This window comes from Danio rerio, chromosome 23 (assembly GCF_049306965.1).
Source record: "Danio rerio strain Tuebingen ecotype United States chromosome 23, GRCz12tu, whole genome shotgun sequence".
Lineage (NCBI taxonomy): Eukaryota > Metazoa > Chordata > Actinopteri > Cypriniformes > Danionidae > Danio > Danio rerio.
In genome coordinates this window covers 40,724,515-40,746,144 of record NC_133198.1, presented here as the reverse complement: position 1 = coordinate 40,746,144, position 21,630 = coordinate 40,724,515, and the positions used below count along the sequence as shown (strand labels likewise).

At 36.0% G+C, this 21,630-nt stretch overlaps 2 protein-coding genes and 1 long non-coding RNA gene across 4 annotated transcripts; 2 read left to right on the top strand and 1 right to left on the bottom strand.

Annotated features, from left to right (window-relative positions):
• Nucleotides 1-360: 360 nt before the first annotated feature.
• Nucleotides 361-20,651, bottom strand: LOC141380541 (uncharacterized). Of its 2 annotated transcripts, XR_012398682.1 has the most exons (4): nt 20,540-20,651; nt 14,661-14,771; nt 11,282-11,402; nt 361-3,062 (listed from the first exon to the last, which is right to left on the bottom strand). It is a non-coding gene; the product is annotated as an uncharacterized lncRNA (long non-coding RNA). The 2 variants fall into 2 exon arrangements; XR_012398683.1 differs by lacking the exon at nt 361-3,062 and having other exon boundaries at nt 9,900-11,402.
• tor1l2 (torsin family 1 like 2) lies at nt 7,808-14,893 on the top strand. Its single transcript, NM_001386481.1, is given in 5 exon segments — nt 7,808-8,107; nt 8,501-8,766; nt 11,009-11,181; nt 11,333-11,466; nt 14,598-14,893. Coding segments are annotated over 5 exon segments (975 nt in total). The 5' UTR covers nt 7,808-7,956; the 3' UTR covers nt 14,849-14,893.
• On the top strand, nt 15,304-20,772 carry tor1l1 (torsin family 1 like 1). The gene is made up of 5 exons (NM_001130632.1): nt 15,304-15,491; nt 18,056-18,321; nt 18,405-18,580; nt 18,668-18,798; nt 20,477-20,772. Exons 1-5 carry the CDS (start codon nt 15,344-15,346, stop codon nt 20,725-20,727), a joined length of 972 nt encoding a protein of 323 aa, NP_001124104.1. The 5' UTR covers nt 15,304-15,343; the 3' UTR covers nt 20,728-20,772.
• The last annotated feature ends 858 nt before the right edge of the window (nt 20,773-21,630 follow it).

Sequence of the window (21,630 nt, the reverse complement as noted above, 5' to 3'; positions counted from 1 at the left end):
TTTGAATTGCATTAATTATGTCCTACCGCCACCTTTTGGGTGGATTTAATTTGATATCTGTAGTACCTTTTAATTAATAATGTTACAAACAAATTCATAATCTAATAATACTGAATTAAAATGCCGTCTACTAGGTGTTATTTTTGCAATTGTAAATTTTTATAATGATTTAGTTTGATCAGTAAGAGTCCCATACTGTACAACATTGATATTCTATTTCATTTAATTTGAATATTAAATAGATATAAATGTTTTATGTTCATGAATAACATATACAGAAAAAAATGGCGGAGAACTGAGCAGTAGAACGTGAATAGTATGAATGGGTTTGTGAATCTGTCCACCGTAAACAACCATAGTAAAACAATCAGAGTTTTATTTACTTATTTTTTAGGAAACAACAAATTATAATAAAATTAAATAAGACATAAAAAATTTTCAGCACCTGTGTAAACATCGATGAAATTTTATGACAAATACTGACAAGTCCATATTAACTTCATTTGCAGTAAAGACAGCAACACAAAGCAGTAGACTCTGTTTAAAGTCCCATTTTCTTGGTTCAAGCAGATATCTGGATAATCTGTAAGTTTTTATTTTTTGGATGTCAGATGTCTCACCTTGAATGCAGACAACAAAAAACAACCGTAGTCACAGTCTAACCATATCTGGGTGAGTTCTCTATGAGGAGTTATGTGTAGGCAGAACTTCCTGGATGTGTTCTCGATATTGAGGATGCACTGATGCAGACTTGAGCACAGATCTTGCTCTGGAAGTCCCAGAAGTCATTGCGACTGGAGGTGGGAAGCGCAGCATTTTATATAGGTTTATTATGTAAGTTCGGAGATATAACTTATTTACCTCGGGAGTTTCCCTAAAGGAAACGGTGAAAGTAAACATCCACATGACTTAATAAATAACTTACAACTTAATAAAGGAATAAACACATTAAGGGTGTTTGTTTGCTGAAATTCGTATTAAAATATGTTTTATTTATATTGTGCAACATATATTTACAATGTTTTTATGCAAAGTATATATTTTGAAGAGGGGAAAAACAATAAATCGTTGTACGAGTGCTGTAATGTTTAAATAATTTACCATTTAAAACAAGTGAAGGTCATGTGACCATCAGGAAGAACGCAGCATCTCATTTCTCAAAGGACGCGTTCTCTGTTCTCGTGGTCTCCTGAGTTTGTTCTTCCGAGGACACCTGGCAAGACTGTTCTCCACAAGAACGCAAGTATGTTCTCTGTGTTCTTGGAATAGAGAAACAGCCCTAATTTTTCCTAAAGGCCCATCCTCAAGAGGCTCTGATTGGTCAGCTAACATAATCTGCTGTGATTCGCGGATCGGCTCTAAGTCACGAGGAAAAACATCAAGCCTCTAATAGCATGCGCTGTGTAAATATTGTTGGTCAGAGTAGCTGTTAACCATATCAGTTTGAGCCTGAATCAGACAGAAAAAGAACAGCACACAGACGAGCCTCACGACTCCCCTACAAAATAAAATCTGCGCGGGGTGTGTGCACGGGGTGAATGCGTGTAACCTAAAGCGTTTGCAATCTCCCTAGCCCAGATGTATTTTTTTGTATTCCTCAAACTTCAAATTGCTGTAGATTTTTTACAATGGTTGCTTATTTTAATTGCATTCGGTTCATCAATTCCTTGTATTATTTGGCTCAAAATTGTTCACCTCAGATCTATTAATTGTTGTGTATCTCTTCTCAGGTGGATTTTGGCACTCCGGTCTCATAGAGCATCATCTGATTGATCACTTTATTCCTTTTCTACCTCTGGAGCTCAGGCATGTGCGCCAGTGTGTCTTGGCTGAGATGTATTATCTGAACAAAACCTTAGATGTTCATCTGGCAGATAAAGTGGCCAGAGACATGCCTTTCTTCCCTAAAATACACAGAGTCTTTGCTGAAAAAGGCTGCAAGTCAGTGAGGCAGAAGCTGGCGCTATATGTTGATGATTAGAAGTACCACTTAGTACCATTTGAATGTATTTGAAAGGCTGTCAATAGAATATTTTTCTAAACCATGAGACTAATAAAGTATTCTCACAAAACTGTATAATGCATGCTGTTTCATTGTAAATGTAGGTACATCTCCAAAAAAATGTAGGAAATGTTGTTTCCTTTGTCAAATCTAACAGCTAACAACTTTACAGCAATCTTCATTAAATGGGCCGTGAACTGAGAAACCAAAATTCCCTTGATCTTTTGATATATAAGAGGTTATAGTATTATAAAAACATCCTGTAAGTTTTAGAACTCAAAAATTTCTCTTTACTCTAAAACAGCCTATAATGAAGGGAGTCTGCCAAATCAGCAAGTTGTGAAATGGTCTACTCTATAATGTACCAATAAAAGCTCCGCCTCCACAGAACATTGAAATCTGTTTCTATTTCACTGCCTGTTTATCATTCGGTGCATTCTAAACAGGATATATTGACCCCCCGAAGCACACTTTAGAGGTCTGCAGATTTCCAAGGTTTTGCGCCAACCCTTAAACACACTTTCTCCAACTAATCAAGGTGTTCAAGACTACTCGCTGTCTGAAAACGTACCTCTATATACACTTCTGAAGACTTTGTGAAATGTATGTTTTTTTTGCAGTTTTTGTATTCGAAAATTTACGAGAGGCCGCTGTGTACGCTTTTTGAGATCTCAAATTTCTCTCGCAAGTGCCATTCGCGCCTGCTGTTCTCATGTTAACCCAACAGAAGCCACTGCTGACTGACTGTTTGACTGAATGAATGACTGACTGACCAATCGACTGCTGTTGTTGTTGCGCGCGTACTGAAAAGCGGGGGCACTTTTGATCATATTGGAAGGGCACTTTCTCTACAAGACTAAAAAGGGCATGTGCACTGCACAGGTTGAGCCCTATGTGTGCACGTGCCTGCATAGAGGCGACCTAGGGTGGCAAAATAGGGAGGGCACCGTCCTACCTGCTTTCTGGAACCGTTCTTCATCGGACTCGAACCCCATCGTCGTGGTCAGCTCCTCTCTGCGTCTCAAGTCCGCTGACGTCCATGGCGAACTAACAGGACAAACTGGTTACAGTGGGAAAGCCATCCATACAGAGGTTAGCGGTCACCTGATAAGCTTGAAAAGGAACGCTGTCATACCGCCCCATAGCATATGTTTAAAAAAATTAAATGCAGCAATATGTATCTCTGGCTACATAATTTGCGGTCTTCAGAAATGTGTATCGGGCCGGGTTTTCATTATGAGCCTATGTTGCCTTGATTAGTTGGATAAGCTGTCTTTGATTAGGGCTGAAGCAAAACTGTGCAGAGCTGCGGCCCCCCAGGAATTGAGTTTGTCAAGACCACCATATTGAAGTGTCATTCCAAACCAAAGTGCTCAAAACTTGGAAATAAAGGATTTCGAAGGATAAAACCATTGTTTGGTCTCACAAAATACATTTTTAAAAGCTCATTACTAATCCCTAAACCCTAAGTGTTTACCATCTGGTGGGACCGCTTTAAAGGGATTAGGGCATAGGGATGAGCCCTACCAAATGAACACATTGCCTGTTAATATGGAAAACTGTTTATTGCCATGTCTATTCAAACTGAGTGTGCTCAAAAACAGGGCAGAGAATAATACATATATAATTTCTTGTAATTGTTGAGCAAGACTTTACCGAATGAGCACTGTGCTACATCAGACAACTATTATTATTCTTTAATCTTTCATTCTTTCTTTTTTATTCCCTTACACCTGTTTTAACAAACTTTTAATCTGTTTTTAATTATTTTAATTTGTTGTTCTTGTTTCCTTTATTTATTGTGATTATTTTATGATACTTTTTATCTTCTTGTTTATGTAAAGCACTTTAAATTATCACCATATTGTGTATGAAATGTGCTATATAAATTAATTTGCTTTGATAACATAAGAGAACAGTTCAAAACTTAAAACTTTGGTTGTTCATAATTACTTCAATAATAATAAAAAAAAACTTCAATGCATCAGTTTTTGGTAGCATGGTGGCTAAGTGGTTATAGCATGGTTCGAGTCCATTAGATCGTGGACTATTAGATCTTCTGTGTGGAGTTTGCATGGGTTTCTTCCGGGTTTCCCACACAGTCCAAAGACATGCGGCATAGGTGAATTGAATTAACTAAATTAGCCATAGTACTGTATGTGAATTGAAAAAAAGTGATGGGTTATGGTTGGAAGGGCCAGTAAAAAAAAAGTGTCAGAGTAATTGGCGGTTCATTCCACTGAGGCGACCCCTGATAAACATTGACTAATCAAAAGCAAAGTGAATGAGTGAGTTAGAGGGCACACTCTTCTTTTTTTTATTAGAATATGCAAAAAGGTACATAAATTGGAATCATACAAATACAAAAAAAAAAACATCAACAAAAAAAATAACAAAACAACAATAAAAAACAAAACAAAAACAATATAGTCAGGTACTGTTAGGTGTGTGTCTGTGTCTGTGTATGTGTGTGTGTGTGTGTGTGTCCATGTAAAGGTAACTTGGTGGAAAGATCAGATTACATACATTAGGAACAATATCAGCCAATAAATTAAGCAAGTATCGCAGATACAAGTAAAACAGATAAAAAAAAAAAACCAGTCAGAGGTAGGGAGTAACAACAATGCTTAGTAATGTAGGATAGTAACAATGACAGTAAAAATAAAGAAAGGACAACAGTAATAATAAATGACAATGATAATAAATCACAAGTACTACACCAACTACTACTACAGAAAGTTACTTATATTACAACTACTATTGCTGCTACTACAGTCACAACCACAACTATTACTACTATAATGTCTACTAATACTGACACCTCTACAACAATGACTACCACTACTGATACTACTACAGCATCTGCTACAACTAATACAAGGGCACACTCTTTACATCACTAGACAAACCCAGTCATCTTGTCAAATGCTTTAAGAGGCAGACTTGTCAAAACTCAATTCTTTCCAGTCATCCTACTAATTTACTGCTCAAACCTGTTCCATCTAATTTCCTCCAAGTTATTTCCTGTTCAGCTTTACCTGCACCTACTAACATCCTTTAAGGGTTAGTCCGCCACCAAATAAAAAAATCTGTTACAGTTTTTTTAGTGGCGCATTTCTCACCACACTATTTACATCTGCATAAAAGTAAATTCATTTCTCAAAACAATTAGTAGCTTGCGCACATCATAATAGCAGTTTCTCATTCCTTCCAACAAATTGCAAATGCTTTTAGACATGCATCAACTGCTTTCATACAACTCTCTGCTGTTTATAACATTATAATTTGCTTATGTCATGTCAGTCAAAATGAACTAAACTTGTGAATGCTGAATAGTCACTCCATATAAAACTAATAGTCCTCGTTTCATTACTCGAGTCATTAAAAATGTTGAACTAGTTGTCAAAATCAGTCAAGCTAATTTTATAAAAAAACATTAATCTTTTTTTTTCTAACTAAAGGGAGTTTATGTTTGTTGTAAATAAGGGTGTATTAATTCTTTTGCACAATGCTGTGAAAAAAATTTGAAATGCAAAAAGCATCTGCAGTTGAAATGTGAAACATACATATTCAGTGTCTTGTACTCAGATACCTCACTAAATGCAGTGATGTCTAACTATACTGCAGTTTTCAAATGGCTGTAAAATAGTATATAGTGCTGTATTAAGGATTTTCAGGAAGTGTCTGCAAAATCTGACTATTGCATTGTAAAAAATCTTCAGAGTAAACTGTCATAATGAAAACATTATCTTGTTCATAAACAATGGTGTCAGGACTTTTCATCTTGATGTTACTGACACTTTCACTGACATCAATACTTGCTTTTAAGGAATGAGCTCTGCATTTTGAGCATGTGACATGCGTTTGCAGGTTATCAAATAGCTTTTGCAGTTTGTACTAATTGTTTTGAGAAATGCATTAACTGTTGTTCAAAAGTAAATAGTGTGAGAAATGCACCAAAGCCACTGAGAAAAAAAAAAACTAATAATAACTCATAATAATAACCTCATGTGGTTCCAACAATATTTCAATATATACAGTTAAAGTCAGAATTATTAGCCCCCTTTGAATTTTTTTCTTTTTTAAATATTTCCCAATTGATGTTTTACATAGCAAGGAAATTTTCACAGTATGTCTGATAATATTTTTTCTTCTAGAGAAAGTCTTATATGTTTTATTTCGGCTAGAATAAAAAAAACATTTTAAGGTCAAAATTATTAGCCCTTATAAGCTATATTTTTCTGGTAAATCTACAGAACAAACCATCATTATACAATAACTTGCCTAATTACCCTAACCTGCCTAGTTAAAAAAGTGTCTAAAAATATCTAGTCAAATATTATTAACTGTCATCATGGCAAAGATAAAATGAATCAGTTATTAGAAATGAGTTATTAAAACTATTATGTTTAGAAATGTGTTGAAAACATCTTCTCTCAGTTAAACAGAAATTGTGGAAAAATAAACAGAGGGGCTATATCTGACTTCAGCTCTATATACTATTTTTCCTTTCCCAACAATTTAACCACTTATAGATGAGGGAATACCCAAAAAACTAAAATAAAATAAATAAATAAATAATAATAATAATAATTAGGCCATATCCTGAGCTGCTGCTGCGCTGATGGTCATGGGGAGTGGAGAACATGAGTCTGATTCCAGCGACGCTCCAGGGACTGTCGAGTCTTCGCTGAGGCCATCTTCCAGCCTCCACCGCGGTGACTGCAGCTCAGCACAAGACTTTTGGCCAGCGGAGAAATTAAAATGGTCATGCCGAACTAAGTCTGGTTCTCTCAAGGTTTTTTTTTTTCTTCACTCCTATCAGGTAAAGTTTTTTTTCCCCTCTCCGCTGTCACCACTGGCTCGCATGGTTCAGGATTGGTGGAGCTACGCATCGATGAATTTGCTCTTCAGTGTTTGAACTCTCAGTAATGATTTTAAATCACACTGAACTGAGCTAAACTGAACTGAACTGAACTTAAACACTAAAAACTGAACTACACTGTTCCAGTTACTATGACCATTTATGTGAAGCTGCTTTGACACAATCTACATTGTAAAAGGGCTATATAAATAAAGCTAAATTGAATTTAATTGAATTAATAATAATAATAATAATAATAATAATAATAATAATAATAATAATAATAATAATAATAATAATAATAATAATAATGTCAGTCTTCATTTGTAGACAACCAGACTTTTTTCCCCATTATTTGGACCTGTTTAAGTCACTGAATCCACTGAGCCACTTTTCCTCCCATCCAATGTACTACTTGTTTGCAACCAGTAATAATAGTTTGCCTTAGTGCAAATCTTGTTTCTCTATTAAACATTTCTTTGAACAGTGCTCCCAGTAAGAACACAACTGGATCTAGGGGTATTTCTACATTTAATATCCCATCTATTTCTTTTTTAACATTTTTCCAAAATTCTTGAATTAAGAACACTTTTGTGCTGAAAAAAGGAGTACAAGCATTTTGTACGCCAATGTCTTCATCAGATGCATGTTTACTATGGGCAGTATGACATATTTTCCATTTGATTTGGCAGTGCAACATGCAAGTGACGAATTGCCCATAGTACACACACCCTAATCTAACATGGAAAATATAGGCTTTAACAAATGTCAGTAGTGACTATTGTAACCTAAATAGCAAACTCAAAGAAATGAATCACAAAATTCTGTTTCTAAAATGGACACAATTCTACAATTTAAATGATTAATATTATCATCATGTTTATAGTAAGATGCTTATTGTGCAAAAGGTGGTCATGGTTACAGTGACGTCAACATGCAAACCTGAAAACCAGGAAGACAAGAAATATGTGTTGTCGTTTTTTTTTTTTAGTACTCCATGTATGCAGTTTGCCATGTCAGCTTATTGCTAAAGGAGTGCACATTACCAGAAACGAAACACAAGAAGAAACCTGAATCATTTGCTTTAACAATGAAAGCGCAGCGTATTTTAACAGCTCTATTGCTTGTGAGTAATATAACTTCATCTTCATGTTTTCTGGAAGCCTTCACAGATGCCTTGAAGCGTTCTGCAGTTTACAAATTTTTTGAAAGGGACGATTTGCTGGTTTTTGACCCTAAACGTGAGTAAAATTGCTGAGAGGCATTTGTTTTCAATAGCTAAATTTTAGTATTGTTAGTTTTCTGTTGTCACAATAACTTCCCAAAAAACCACATATTTACTTGTTTGAGTGTTTAGTAGAAGGGGAAAGGTTTCTGTTAAAAAAAAGTCATGCTATTTAAATAATGTTTAATTTTTTTGACATGACAATTTTTTTCTCAAACCATGTCCAACTTGGTACCACATATACATGGTCAAATAATTTTTACATGCGTTTACAATTGTTTACATACAAAAACAGCATTAATTATAAAAAGTGACTGAATGAGACTCCAGTGTTGTTTCTCACAATTTTAATTTATAGTTCTTCTATTATCCTCTATATCTTTGACTTGTATATTTCTACATTTTTCAGGTTTGGAGAAAGATTTGAATGACTTTCTTTTTGGCCAGCACATCGCATCTAATGTTATATTAAAATCGGTATCATCATTTATGACTGACAGCAAACCAAACAAACCGCTGGTCCTCTCTCTTCATGGCACTACAGGAACCGGGAAAAATCACGTCACTAAAATTCTTGCAAGAAACATTTACAAAAAAGGGGAAGAGAGCAAGCATGTTCAGATTTATGTTTCAGAATATAATTTCCCAGATAGAGGAAAGGTTGACTTATACACAGTGAGTATTGCAATATCAAAATAGGTTTCTAAAACATTAAATGGCCCACAATATTCTTTATTTGCCCTCAGTATTTTTATTTTTACAATAATGAAGCTCTGTGTCATTTCTGTTAAACTTTTACTGAAATCATTTTTCACTTGTAAATATATTCATTCATTCATTCATTCATTTTCTTGCGGCTTAGTCCCTTTATTAATCCGGGGTCACCACAGCGGAATGAACCACCAACTTATCCAGCAAGTTTTTACATTTACATTACATTTACATTTAGTCATTTAGCAGACGCTTTTATCCAAAGCGACTTACAAATGAGCAAATGACTTACAAATTTTTACGCAGTGGATGCCCTTCCAGCCGCAACCCATCTCTGAGAAACATTCACACACACACTCATACTCTATGGAAAATTTAGCCTACCCAATTCACCTGTACCGCATGTCTTTGGACTGTGGTGGAAACCGGAGCACCCGGAGGAAACCCACGCGAAGGCAGGGAGAACATGCAAACTCCACACGGAAACGGCAACTGAGCCGAGGTTCGAACCAGCGACCTTCTTGCTGTGAGGCGACAGCACTACCTACTGCGCCACTGCCTCGCCCTTGTAAATATATATATATTATTATTGTTATATATATATTTTATTAGAGCCCCTGTAGATTTTTTTTTCAACACATTTCTAAATATAACAGTTTTAATATCTAATTTTTAATTTTCTTTTATCATTACCATGATGACAGTACATAATATTTTACTAACCAGTGGCGGTTCTAGTTTGAATGGCACCCTGGGCGAACCCCCCATATTCACCCCCTAGACACCATGTCGGAACACATGTACTTGACTCAAATAATTCAGATCGCATACAAACTGAAATTGTACTATTTCACTACATCTGAACCTATGCTGCTTTTTTTGCTGCAAAGTCATCAATTATATCATCATAGTTAATTAAAATAACCCAAAGCCAGGGCGTTGCTTGAATATTGAATATATATTTATATATATATATATATATATATATATATATATATATATATATATATATATATTTTTTTTTTTTTTTTTTTCAATAAAAATAGCAATTTATTTATATTTATCAAAAAAATTTTATTATTATTATTATTATTATTAACTGAAAAACTATGTAAAGAAACAATGTTAAGATCAATTAAGAAATCTTTTGCATGAATTATAATTAGGACAATTCTATAGAATATGGAAAAATGTTTTATGGAATTATCTGTTGTCTTAGACCCAACACATGGCCGAGAATTTGTTATCAAGTCTTACCGGCCTAAAATAAGATCATCATCACTATCACATCATCACTCATAATTTAAACTTTAGTTTTGTCGACTTCCAAAACTTGCTACATGCCGACACCTCTACATAAAAGACTGGTACTCCAGTTTAACGGCATATGAGCTGTGCCTATTTTTTCATCATGCATGTAAACGACTGGGATTCACACCAGGAGCAGGAGAAGCGTATAAAGGCGTATGGGAATGGTTTTCTGCGCTTATGCGTCAGTTTGTTTTCACCAGCGTTGTTTCGGTTGCACATAGAGAATAACAAACTTGCGCTTGCAAAAGTGGAACACAAAACGTTACAAATGTGAATGGCCCTCATCATTTTTGTTGTGGGATTACCACTCTAAATTAATACACTTGCATAAAGTAAATTGTATTTCAAAGCTTTTACTGGGGCAGGTTTGTTCTGTAGACAATCGAAACAAAACATTGCTTAAGGGGGCTAATGTTAGTGACTTTAAATTAAAAACTGCTTTTATTGTAGCCAAAATAAAACAAATAAGACTTTCTCCAGAAGAATGATATGATATGATAAGAAATTCTGTGAAAATTTCTTTGCTCTGTTTAACATCATTTGGGAAATATTTGAAAAAGAAAAGAAAATTCACACGGGGGAGAAGAATTCTGACTTCAGCTATATATTCATGCTATGGAACCAATGTTTTATTTTTTATAGCAAATATTTATTTGAACAAATTTGCAAATTATTAATATACGGTAACAAATATTTTTATTGTCAACAATCATTGTTCATGTCCAACCTGGTATCACGTTCACCGTCGCATAATTTTTACCACAAAGATCTTCTTTTAGCTAAGTGTTTACAAAGTAAAAAAAAAACTTACTCATTATTTAATTTAAAGAAAGTGAGATGGATACAGATTATATACAGTATATGGCACATTTTGGGAATAATTCTGTCTATTCAGGCTCAGCTAAGGCAGTGGATTTATGGAAATGTATCCAGCTTTCCCCGCTCCATGTTTATATTTGATGAAATGGACAAGATGCAGCCACAGCTGATTGATGTCTTAAAACCTTTTCTGGACTACTCTCTGGTGAATGGAGTATCATTTCACAATGCAATCTTCATTTTTCTCAGGTGATGCAGTAAAATCATTGATTTCCACAACTGTTGCTGCATGTAACAGAATAGCTATACAAAGATTCAAGAATGATGTAATGGTAATTAAATAGCTTACCTCTTCTCTCCCATAAGACTGTCACTAATGATGATCTGTGTTTATTTGTAGCAATGCTGGTGGGAAAGTGATTGCTGACTTGGCTCTAGATTTTTGGAGAGAAGGGAAAAATCGGGAAGATCTGTGGATGAACAGCAGGGAGCTGGAGATTAAAATCTCTACAAATGTTTACAATGATAAGAACTGTGTGTATTAGTGATTAGTTGTAAAATAATTGAATAGTTCAATTATTTTGCACGGATATGCAGGGTGGCTGTAAACTAATAGGCAATAGTTAAAGAGAAACATCAGCTAAAAATGAAAATCAACAAAGTATTTACTCGCACTCAAGTGGTTCCAAACTTATGAGATTCTTTTATCTGTTGAACACAAAAAGAAGACATTTTTGAATAACCGGTAACGATTGACACTCTATAGTAGGAATAACAAATACTATACAAGTTAATGGTTACCAGTTTCCTACTTTCTTCAAAACATCTCAGTAAATGATGAAAAATTTTGCATTTTTAAGTGAACTATCCCTTTAATGGCTATAGAATGTACATTTAAAGTATTGTATGATTTGGCACCTCAATATTTCCTAGAACTTTTAACAGTTTACTCTCCTGATCTCTGTTTCCAGTCTTTTAAAAGTTCCCTTAACTTGTCTGCATTCTATGGGAACTCACTTCCCTTTAATTTAAGGCATGCAGAATCTTTTAATGCTCATGTACTGTTCAAATTTACAACCCTTTCGTTGTTTATGGCTTTTTGCCTCATTGATTTTTTCAATTAAAATTAAAAATATATATAAATATAGTAAAAATTAAGAAACTGTACTTCTGCCCAACAGGGAAAACCACAAAAAATTAAGAATGCATGTGTATGCATATGGTGTCATGGCTTTGCAATAAAAAAAGTAATATAGACACAAATATAATAGAAGTCAATAGGGCCGAAACAGCCACAAACATCTTAAAAGAGTTATAAAATTTGCACAGAGTGTGTTGAGTTTTTAAAGCATTTTCACAAAATATGTGTCAAAATAACATTTGTCACCAAAAATCATTACATTTGCTGAAACAGAGAAAGTTGTGGCCAAATTAAGAGTCAAAAATCGCCCCAGAGTGGATGAAAACATCCCCAACAACACACAAAGGATGAGATGCACTTTTTAGACTCGCCTACCTCTGAGGTGTGCGTTATTAGTGTGTTTTAGTTTTTTATTTAATTTAGACATGTTACACAAAGCAATGCTGTTTTATCCCTCTATATTTTAAGTGTAAAATGCTTTGAGAATTAAGTTTAAAAGGCACTAAATAACGCATATTTTATTATTATTATTATAGAACTTATGTCACTAGAGTCATGATGAAAACTAAATACTAATAAACTAACTACTGTCTCTAAACAGACATTAGTAAACAGGATTTCTTATTTGTGGATATAGACATAAACTATTAAAGGCAGTATTAGCTAGACCAGTGGTTCTCAAACGTTTTTAACTAAGTACCACCTCAAAAAAAAAAAAAAAAAAGTCCAAGTACCACCAAAATGACCAGTATTTAAATAAAGTAGCATAGTTGGCCAAATTAAGCAGCTGCAGCAATGCACAGTTCGAAAACAAGGCATATCCATATTTATATAATTTGACAACTTGACCATGTGACTTGCGGAGCGGCATTCTGAAAAGATGTTTTTAACTGGGCACGCCTGGAATACGCAAGATCGTCATGCTGCAGTTCCTACTCATTTTGCTAGCCTGTTGGTTAAATGTTGATGCTTAAGTGACTAAGATTTAACAAGAGAATACGGTCATTTTTCAAATTAATAAAACTTCAAAATAAATGATCGTTCGGTACTAATTGATCTATAGACCGGTGCCAGTCTGTGGCCCAAGGGTTGGGGAACACTGCTCTAGTATCTGCTCTGCAAGCACCACACACCTCTTTCTCTAGTTCTGCCTTATATGGATTGATATTTAGCAGCTGATGATAGCCCCTTTCACACATACAGATCTTTCCGGAAAATTGCCGGCAATTTTCCGGAAAGGTTGTATGTGTGAACAGGTCCTTTTTGAAAATACCGGTAAATTCGTTCTGGCTATTTTCCGGAAAGAGAAGTTGTAACATTACCGGCAATTTGTGAATGCAGAAGGAAGATTGCCGTAATAAGCGCGTGCACGTCTAGAACGTGCTGACGTGAGACGTCTGCTTTAGCCAATCGCAACAGTCAGACGCATTTACGTCCGCGCGGTTTAAGAGAATAAAAGCCTATGAATATTTTTCCATACACATTTAGCTGCTAGAAGTTAGTCAGATCACGTTTATATGTTCTTCTTAATGCCAACTGTGTAAACAATCATCGATGAGATGCTTATGATAAGCCGTTGTTTGTTTACCTTCAAGCTTTGCGTGTGCCTGTGAAACAGCCTGTGAGCGCCTGCACACGCACATATTATGAACATCTCGACATGCGAAAGTGATCCTGCGAAAGTTATTCACAATATTGATCATCCACAGAGTCTGTAATTTAGTCAAATGTTTACAAATACAAGCGCAGCCGTTTAAAGTTTAATTGTGGTGAATGATGTCAGAAATTACCGGTATTTTGGAATGGATGTGTGAATGCTCTTTTCCGGATAATTTCCGTAACGTCCTCGCCTGTGTGAACAGCGCTTTTTTGAATATACCGGTAAAGTCGTTCCGGAAATTTTCCAGATATTTACCGGTATCACTGTGTGAAAGGGGCTGATGACTCGATGCACTAAAGTAAACATTCTAAGCACAGTGCTTTTGATCATTGTCTTTAGGAGAACAGCCAATTTTGATCACATCCGTGTTATCGTATGCATCAAATGATTAAAATTGTATTCATTTTTTCTTTAATTACTTAGTGATTCCTCCGCGTACCACTAGTGGTACATGTACCACAGTTTGAGAATCACTGACCTAGACTGAGGCCTACTTTTCACCCACTCTGCATTTTTTAAACATTTTGTCACCTTGGATTTATAAGGTTATATCTACATTCTGAATAAGTTTGATATATTGAGCTTCAAAGTTTTTGCATTCCATATAGCAAACAGTATGTGTGTAACATTTGTTTTCTTAATTAAAAAAAGTCTTAAAATGTAAACAATTTATAAAAAAAACATCCCACAATGTAAATAAGTTGTTATTTTATAAGAATATATCAATAACTCAATTTTGATAAAAATGTCAGATAGAATCTTATAAGTTTAAGGTGACGATATTTCAAAAGCCAATGTGTTTTGAACTCAACAAACCATTTAATCTTATGTTTATAGTATTCTTTTCTGAATTTGTGGTTGCAGGTGGATTTCTGCACACTAGTATTATAGACGAGCATCTGATTGATCACTTTATTCCTTTCCTACCTCTGGAGCTGAAGCATGTTCGCCAGTGTGTTTTGGCTGAGATGAAGCATCTGAACATCACAAAAGATGATGAACTGGCTGATGAAGTGGCCAGAGACATGCCTTACTTCCCTGAAGAAGAGAGAATATTTGCTGTTAAAGGCTGCAAGTCAGTCAGACAGAAGTTGGTGCTGCATGTTGAAGAATAGACTTCTCACAGCTGTTTGCTTTATAAATTATTTGTAGAACCAGAACTTGTGCATATTTATTCCTGCACCTCCACCTGCTGGTCATCATGTGACATTGTCAGAGCTTGAACGTCAGTGAATGTCGCTTACAAAGAAAGATGTGTCTTTACTTGATATTTATGTGGGGATTTTGTGTATATGAGTTTATTTTCTGTCATATGCCTAGGGTTTTATTCTGAAGTAATAAGCTACGTAAACTCACATGAAGTTTAGCCTACATAGGATATGCTGCTTATAGTTCTCTAAAATATTAGTAACATAAATAATAATAAAAAAGTCATGAATTGCCAGTCTGTGGTCATTTAAACGTGTTCTTGATGCTTTCGTTCGTGTAAAGAAATGAATAAATGGTTTCGAAAGAGAGTTCAATGTTAGCTGAAGGTGTAGCCTATAACGTTACTTCCCAATGTCTCTTGCGACTTTGACAAAACGAAAGCGATACTGCACGTTTTAACAATGAGAGCTCGGCATTGTATGATAGTTTTATTGTTGGGATGTAATATAACTTTCTCTTTAGGTTTTCTTGACGTTGTAGTGGCTGTGGCATCTTATGTGTTTGACAAACTGTTTAAAACGGACGGTTTGCTGCCTTTTAACCGTACACGTGAGTACATCCACAACGTTTGTTATGTTCATTAGGATTCAAACATAAAACTTTAATAATCCAAAAACTTTGCTTAAATTTTTTACAACTCAATAACTTCCGCAAAGTAACATATGTTCCTGTTCTAAGTAGGCTATAGCAAGTTTAAAATGTTCAACTAACAGGATGTCCAAAATCGGTCCTGGAGGGCCGGTGTCCTGCTAAGTATAGCTCTAACTTGCTCCAACACACCTGCCAAGAAGTTTCTAGATTTAGTAAAACCATGATTAGCTGGTTCAGGTGTGTTTGATTATGGTTGGAGCTACAGTAAACTTTCCAGGACACCGGCCCTACAGGACTGAGTTTGGACACCCCTGACCTACACTCAAAAAATGTTTGCTGTTTGTTCATACTACTAATTTAAAATGAGCAACACCAATCTTAAAGTTTTATTGGGACAACTTGATTGTTTTGTGTTCTATTGGTTCTATCTACTGTTAAAACTAATGAGATAATTACATTTTCTCATGTTGCACCAACTAATCAATTGTGTGGAACGCAGCATTTTTTGTGTAGTAGTGTAGTAGTTCATCTTTAAAGTATTACCCTGTAAGGGTATCAAAAAATCAAATTTTCTGGAACTGAGATGTTTATTAAACCATATAGCAAAATAAAATAAAAAAATTGCCAAATACATTGTTTTATGATATTTATTTTGTATCACATTTGACACAACAGGGATTTGTGCAACTTTTTTCCCACAACAATGTTATTTTAAGTTGCAAAAAATTATTTTGGGCTATGCGCTGGTGCAGTAGGTAGTGCTGTTGCCTCACAGCAAGAAAGTCACTGGTTCGAGCCTCGGCTGGGTCAGTTGGCGTTTCTGTGTGGAGTTTGCATGTTCTCCCTGCGTTCATGTGGGTTTCCTCCCGGTGCTTCGGTTTCCACCACAGTGAAAAGACATCCAAGACATGCGGTACAGGTGAATTGTGTAGGCTAAATTATCCGTAGTGAATGAGTGTGTATGGATGTTTCTCAGAGATGGGTTGCAGCTGGAAGGACATCCGCTGCGTAAAACATATAGTGAATAAGTTGGCGGTTCATTCCGCTGTGGCGACCCCAGATTAGTAAAGGGACTAAGCCGAAAAAAAATTGAATGAATGAATGAATATTATTTTGCCCTTAACATTTTGACAACAGAGAACATTTCAGGCAGTTTTCTCTTTGTTTTTTTTTTTCATAAAAATCTTTACAGTCTATTATTTCACTTTGTGGTATAGTAGTTTAAGTAATTGTTCAGGCAAAGCATTTTACACAGTACACAGAAGTGAGAAATGATTGCTGGAGCAGTGCTTTTATCTCTGTCAGGTTTCTCCATGCTGGAAAATGATCAGGGCCATGAATTCTTACATTAAAAGTCACACCACAACTTGACCTTTTATGGGGTGCATGTTCATGTACACCCCTAAGACAATCTCTTTGGCATCTGTGTTTACCGTTTATTTGTTCTCCAGTGTCCTGTACCATTTAATCAGTGGCAAACTATTTCAATACTCTACACCAGAGTCACCAAACTTGTTCCTGGAGGTCTGATGTCCTGCAGATTTTAGCTCCAACCCTAATCAAACACACCTGAAGCTAATCAAGGTCTTACCAACCAGGTATACTTGAAACACCCAGGCAGGTGTGTTGAGGCAAGATGGAGCTAAACCCTGCAGGGCACCAGACCTACAGGAACGAGACTGGTGACCCCTGCTCTACATATAAAGAATCCATCATATTAATTAATTTTCTTTTCGGCTTAGTCCCTTTATTAATCTGGAGTTGCCACAGCGAAATAAACCACCAACCTATCCAATATACATTTTTAAAAATTAGGTGTTTGGGTAAAGGTTTTTTCTGTTGTATATTTTGTTGTATCCTGGTATATTCTTTTTTCTATAATTTGTAATGTAATATTATGATTTGTTTCTGTAGTCTCACTTGGAATATTTAATTTGTATAATTTATAAATGTATATATTTAAAAAAAATAAAAAATTATTGTTGTGAGATAATAGAATATCATGTGATCCGGAAGTATACAGAAAGGAGCACCTGATTGTGATGAACACTGTCTGATGAAGAGCCGTGCATTACACGCTTTGTGTCAGCTTTTTAATTTAAGAAATTAGCATTTTTGGAGCTTTGGTTTTGCCGCCTTTTTGAATATATATTTTGCACTTTTTGCGTTTTTTGGCTGAGCACACAGTTTAGAGTGATACATTTTTTTAAATGCAATATTTTTATAATTGAAAATTAAATATAAAGGTGTCTGGCATAAGCAACAGTTTCTTATTCTACTCTCATTTATTTAATTGTTTTTTTATTGTTTATTACAATCGTTGAAGAATCTGTAACAAAAATCAAAACAGTTTATTTTATTTATTTATTTGTTGTTTTTTTTGTGCTTGATGGATTATTCAGTTGCACTATAGCTTATAATTTACATTATAAGTTGTAGTATACTATCATGTTGTTACATTATACTTTAATAGCATACATTTGCCATATCATAAACACTATTTCTGATTTCACATCTTATAGGTTTGCAGGCAGATTTTGACAAATCTCTTTACGGACAGCACATTGTCTCTGATGTTGTGCCAAAATCTGTATCATTCTTCATGACTGACAAAAACCCAAACAAACCTCTGGTCCTTTCTTTCCATGGGACTGCGGGAACTGGAAAAAACCACGTTGCTAAAATCATCGCAAGAAATGTATATAAAAAAGGAGAGAAAAGCAAGCACGTTCACACATTTATATCTCAGTTTCATTTCCCACATCAAGAAAATGTGCACATGTACAGTGTAAGTCAATATATTCAGTATTTGTAGCATTAAACTATAATTGTATAAGTATAAACTCGGGTTTTCTTTTTCTTCATATTCAGGCTCAGCTAAAGCAGTGGATTCATGGAAATGTATCCAGCTTTCCCCGCTCCATGTTTATATTTGATGAAATGGACAAAATGCATCCAGAGCTGATCGACATCATAAAACCTTTTCTAGACTACAATTACAATGTGGATGGAGTATCATTTCACACTGCGATCTTCATTTTTCTAAGGTAATGCACTAAAATGTTACTGTCAGATCCAAATGGAGTCCAGACTCCATAAGACTGACACTAATGAGGATCTGTGTTTATTTGTAGTAATGCAGGTGGCAATGTGATTGTTGACTTGGCTCTGGACTTCTGGAGAAAAGGGAAAAGTCGGGAAGAACTAAGGATGAACAGCAGCAAGCTGGAGACTAAAATCTCTAAAGACATCTTTAATGGAAACAGTGTGTATTAACGATGCACTAACATAAATATATAGATTTTTATATCAATAGGGCATCACGGTGGCGCAGTGGGTAGCACGATCGCCTTACAGCAAGAAGGTTGCTGGTTCAAGCCTCGGCTGGGTCAGTTGGCGTTTCTGTGTGTTCTCCCTGTGTTCGTATGGGTTACCTCTGGGTGCTCCGGTTTCCCCTACAAGTCCAAAGACATGTGGTATTGGTGAATTGGGTTGGCTAAATTGTCAGTAGTGTATGTGTGTGAATGAGTGTGAATGGATGTTTCCCAGTGATGGGTTGCAGCTGGAAGGGCATCCACTGCGTAAAACACATGCTGGATAACTTGGCGGTTCATTCCGCGGTGGCGATCCCAGATTTAAGCCGAAAAGAAAATGAATGAATGTTTTTGACTAATGACTCATTGTAATTGAAACTGAAAGCAAAACAAATATTGTTGCTGCATTCCAGTCAAATTTTTTTATGCCCTCCTCTTGCTAACTTCTCTCCGTTTCATTCATTCATTCGGATGTACATCAGTGACTATGTTTACATCAGTAACTAAGGACTAAGGTGGCTAAGGAATTTACATGAGTTGCATTTTGAATGGTTCTCATTTTACATGTTCAATTAACGTCATTATGTCAACTATCGACCACATTCTTTACGTACGTCCGGGCGCAGACATTGAAATCGTTTTGGCTTGAGACTTCCAGTCTCATTGACTCCATTCATTTTAGATGTTAAAACTAGTTTGGTATGCTGCTTGATGTTGCAAACTGATATTTTCTTATTCTGCTTTGTCTGTATAGTCATGCACACACACGTTTGACCGTTTTCTGCCGTTTATTATTCCTAGTCATTTCTCCCATAGGCAAGTTCTAAACGAACGCACTTCCGCATTGAAGAATAAGGTCAATAGGCTACTTTTGCTATTCTAATAACTTTGGTTAGAGGCTAGAAACAAAACATAAAAAGTGCCACTCTTAAAGTCCTGCCCAGTTAAAGTTGTAAAACTGACTCTGGTCCATGAATAAATAATGCACAAAGTGTAATATGGTGCATCACCACCTAGGATGTGGAATATTCATTAATAATTGAATGGTGGCACGGTGGCTTAATAATAATAATAATTCTTTACATTTATATAGTGCTTTTCTGGACTCTCAAAGCGCTTTACGCATTGGGGGGAATCTACTCATCCACCACCAGTGTGTCAGTGGGAAGAGTTGGCCAGGATGCCAGGGTTAAACCCCTACTCTTTTTCGAAGGACATCCTGGGATTTTTAACGACCACAGAGAGTTGGGGGCTCGGTTTAACGTCTCATCCGAAAGACGGCGCTGAGCAGTATATAATCACCTTCACTATACTGGGGCATTAGGACCCACACAGACCACAGGTTGGGTTTCCTCTGTTGGTCTCACTAACACCACTTCCCGCAGCAACCTAGCTTTCCCATGTGGTCTCCCATCCAGGTACTGACCAGGCGCAGCCCTGCTAAGCTTTAGTGGGCGACCATGTGAGAGTTGCAGAGAGCTAGCTGCCGGCTTAGTGGTTAGCACTCCTTGCAACTATATTTCCTCATAGCTTTATACATGTTTAATTTACACACATTTATGTCTGTATTTAATTTACATTTTAGCATTCAAAGGCTTAAACTAAAAGCAATGTGTACCTGTCCAACAGGTGGATTTCTGCACTCTAGTCTCATAGATCATCATCTGATTGATCACTTTGTTCCTTTCCTACCTCTGGAGTTGAAGCATGTGCGCCAGTGTGTCTTGGCTGAGATGGAGCATCTGGAGATCCCAAAAAATGATGATCTGGCAGATAAAGTGGCCCAAGACATGCCTTACTTCCCTGATGAAGAGAGAATCTTTGCTGTTAAAGGCTGCAAGTCAGTCAGACAGAAGTTGGTGATGCATGCTGATGAATAGAAGACACACTTTTTCGCCTTATTTTTGACCTTGGACTCTCCACCATTTTATGTTGCATGGGTATATTATTGCAATTGGAAACGCCAAAAGTACATTGTACAGTAGCTCCTATAATAACTATGGGTCAGAATTATAGCTTCTTCCTTTATACCCAAATCATTATGTAAAGATTATGTTCCATCAAGATATTTAGTAAATTTCCTACTGTAAATATATCAAAACTGGTAATATGCATTGTTAAAAACTTAATTTGCACAACTTAAATAGTGATTTTTCTCAATGTTTATATTTTTTAAACACTTTTTTTATACACTGTTGTGTTGTCCAGGGTCAGATTTGTGATCGCTGTTTTAACCCCTAATGCACATAGATGAACAGCAATAGTGCTGCGGTAGTTTTTCTGAAGTGAATAAAATGCCTAAAACATCTAGTCTGTTTAGTTTCAGAGTCCACATTCTTTTACCCTACCAGAGATTTTAAACCATTTTACCATTTCAGCTGAAACTAAATCTTGCCTTCTAACCCTGGCATAATACAATTAGGGCCTACTCACACTATGCCATCCATACCGTGCCCAGGCCCGTTTCCTGGATAGTTTGAGAAGTGTGAGTGCGCTGAATCTGGCTCAAGCACAGTTCACTTGGCCGGCCCTGGCCCGGTTGGAAGAGGTGTGCCTGAGCGCGGTTCACTTGGGCTTTGGCGCGGTATGCTTGTGTGTGAGTGCAAAACGTGTCAAAGCCCGAAACTGAAAGCGAGACGTGACTTTTAAGGGACTGTTTTTATATGGATTTATTAATCATTCTTAGTGTTCAGTGAACGAAACTGCTGTAGTTTATTAAAGACGAGAACTCCTCACAGCACGACAGCTGCACGGCTTCATCAGACCTCCTCATTCCTGCAGCA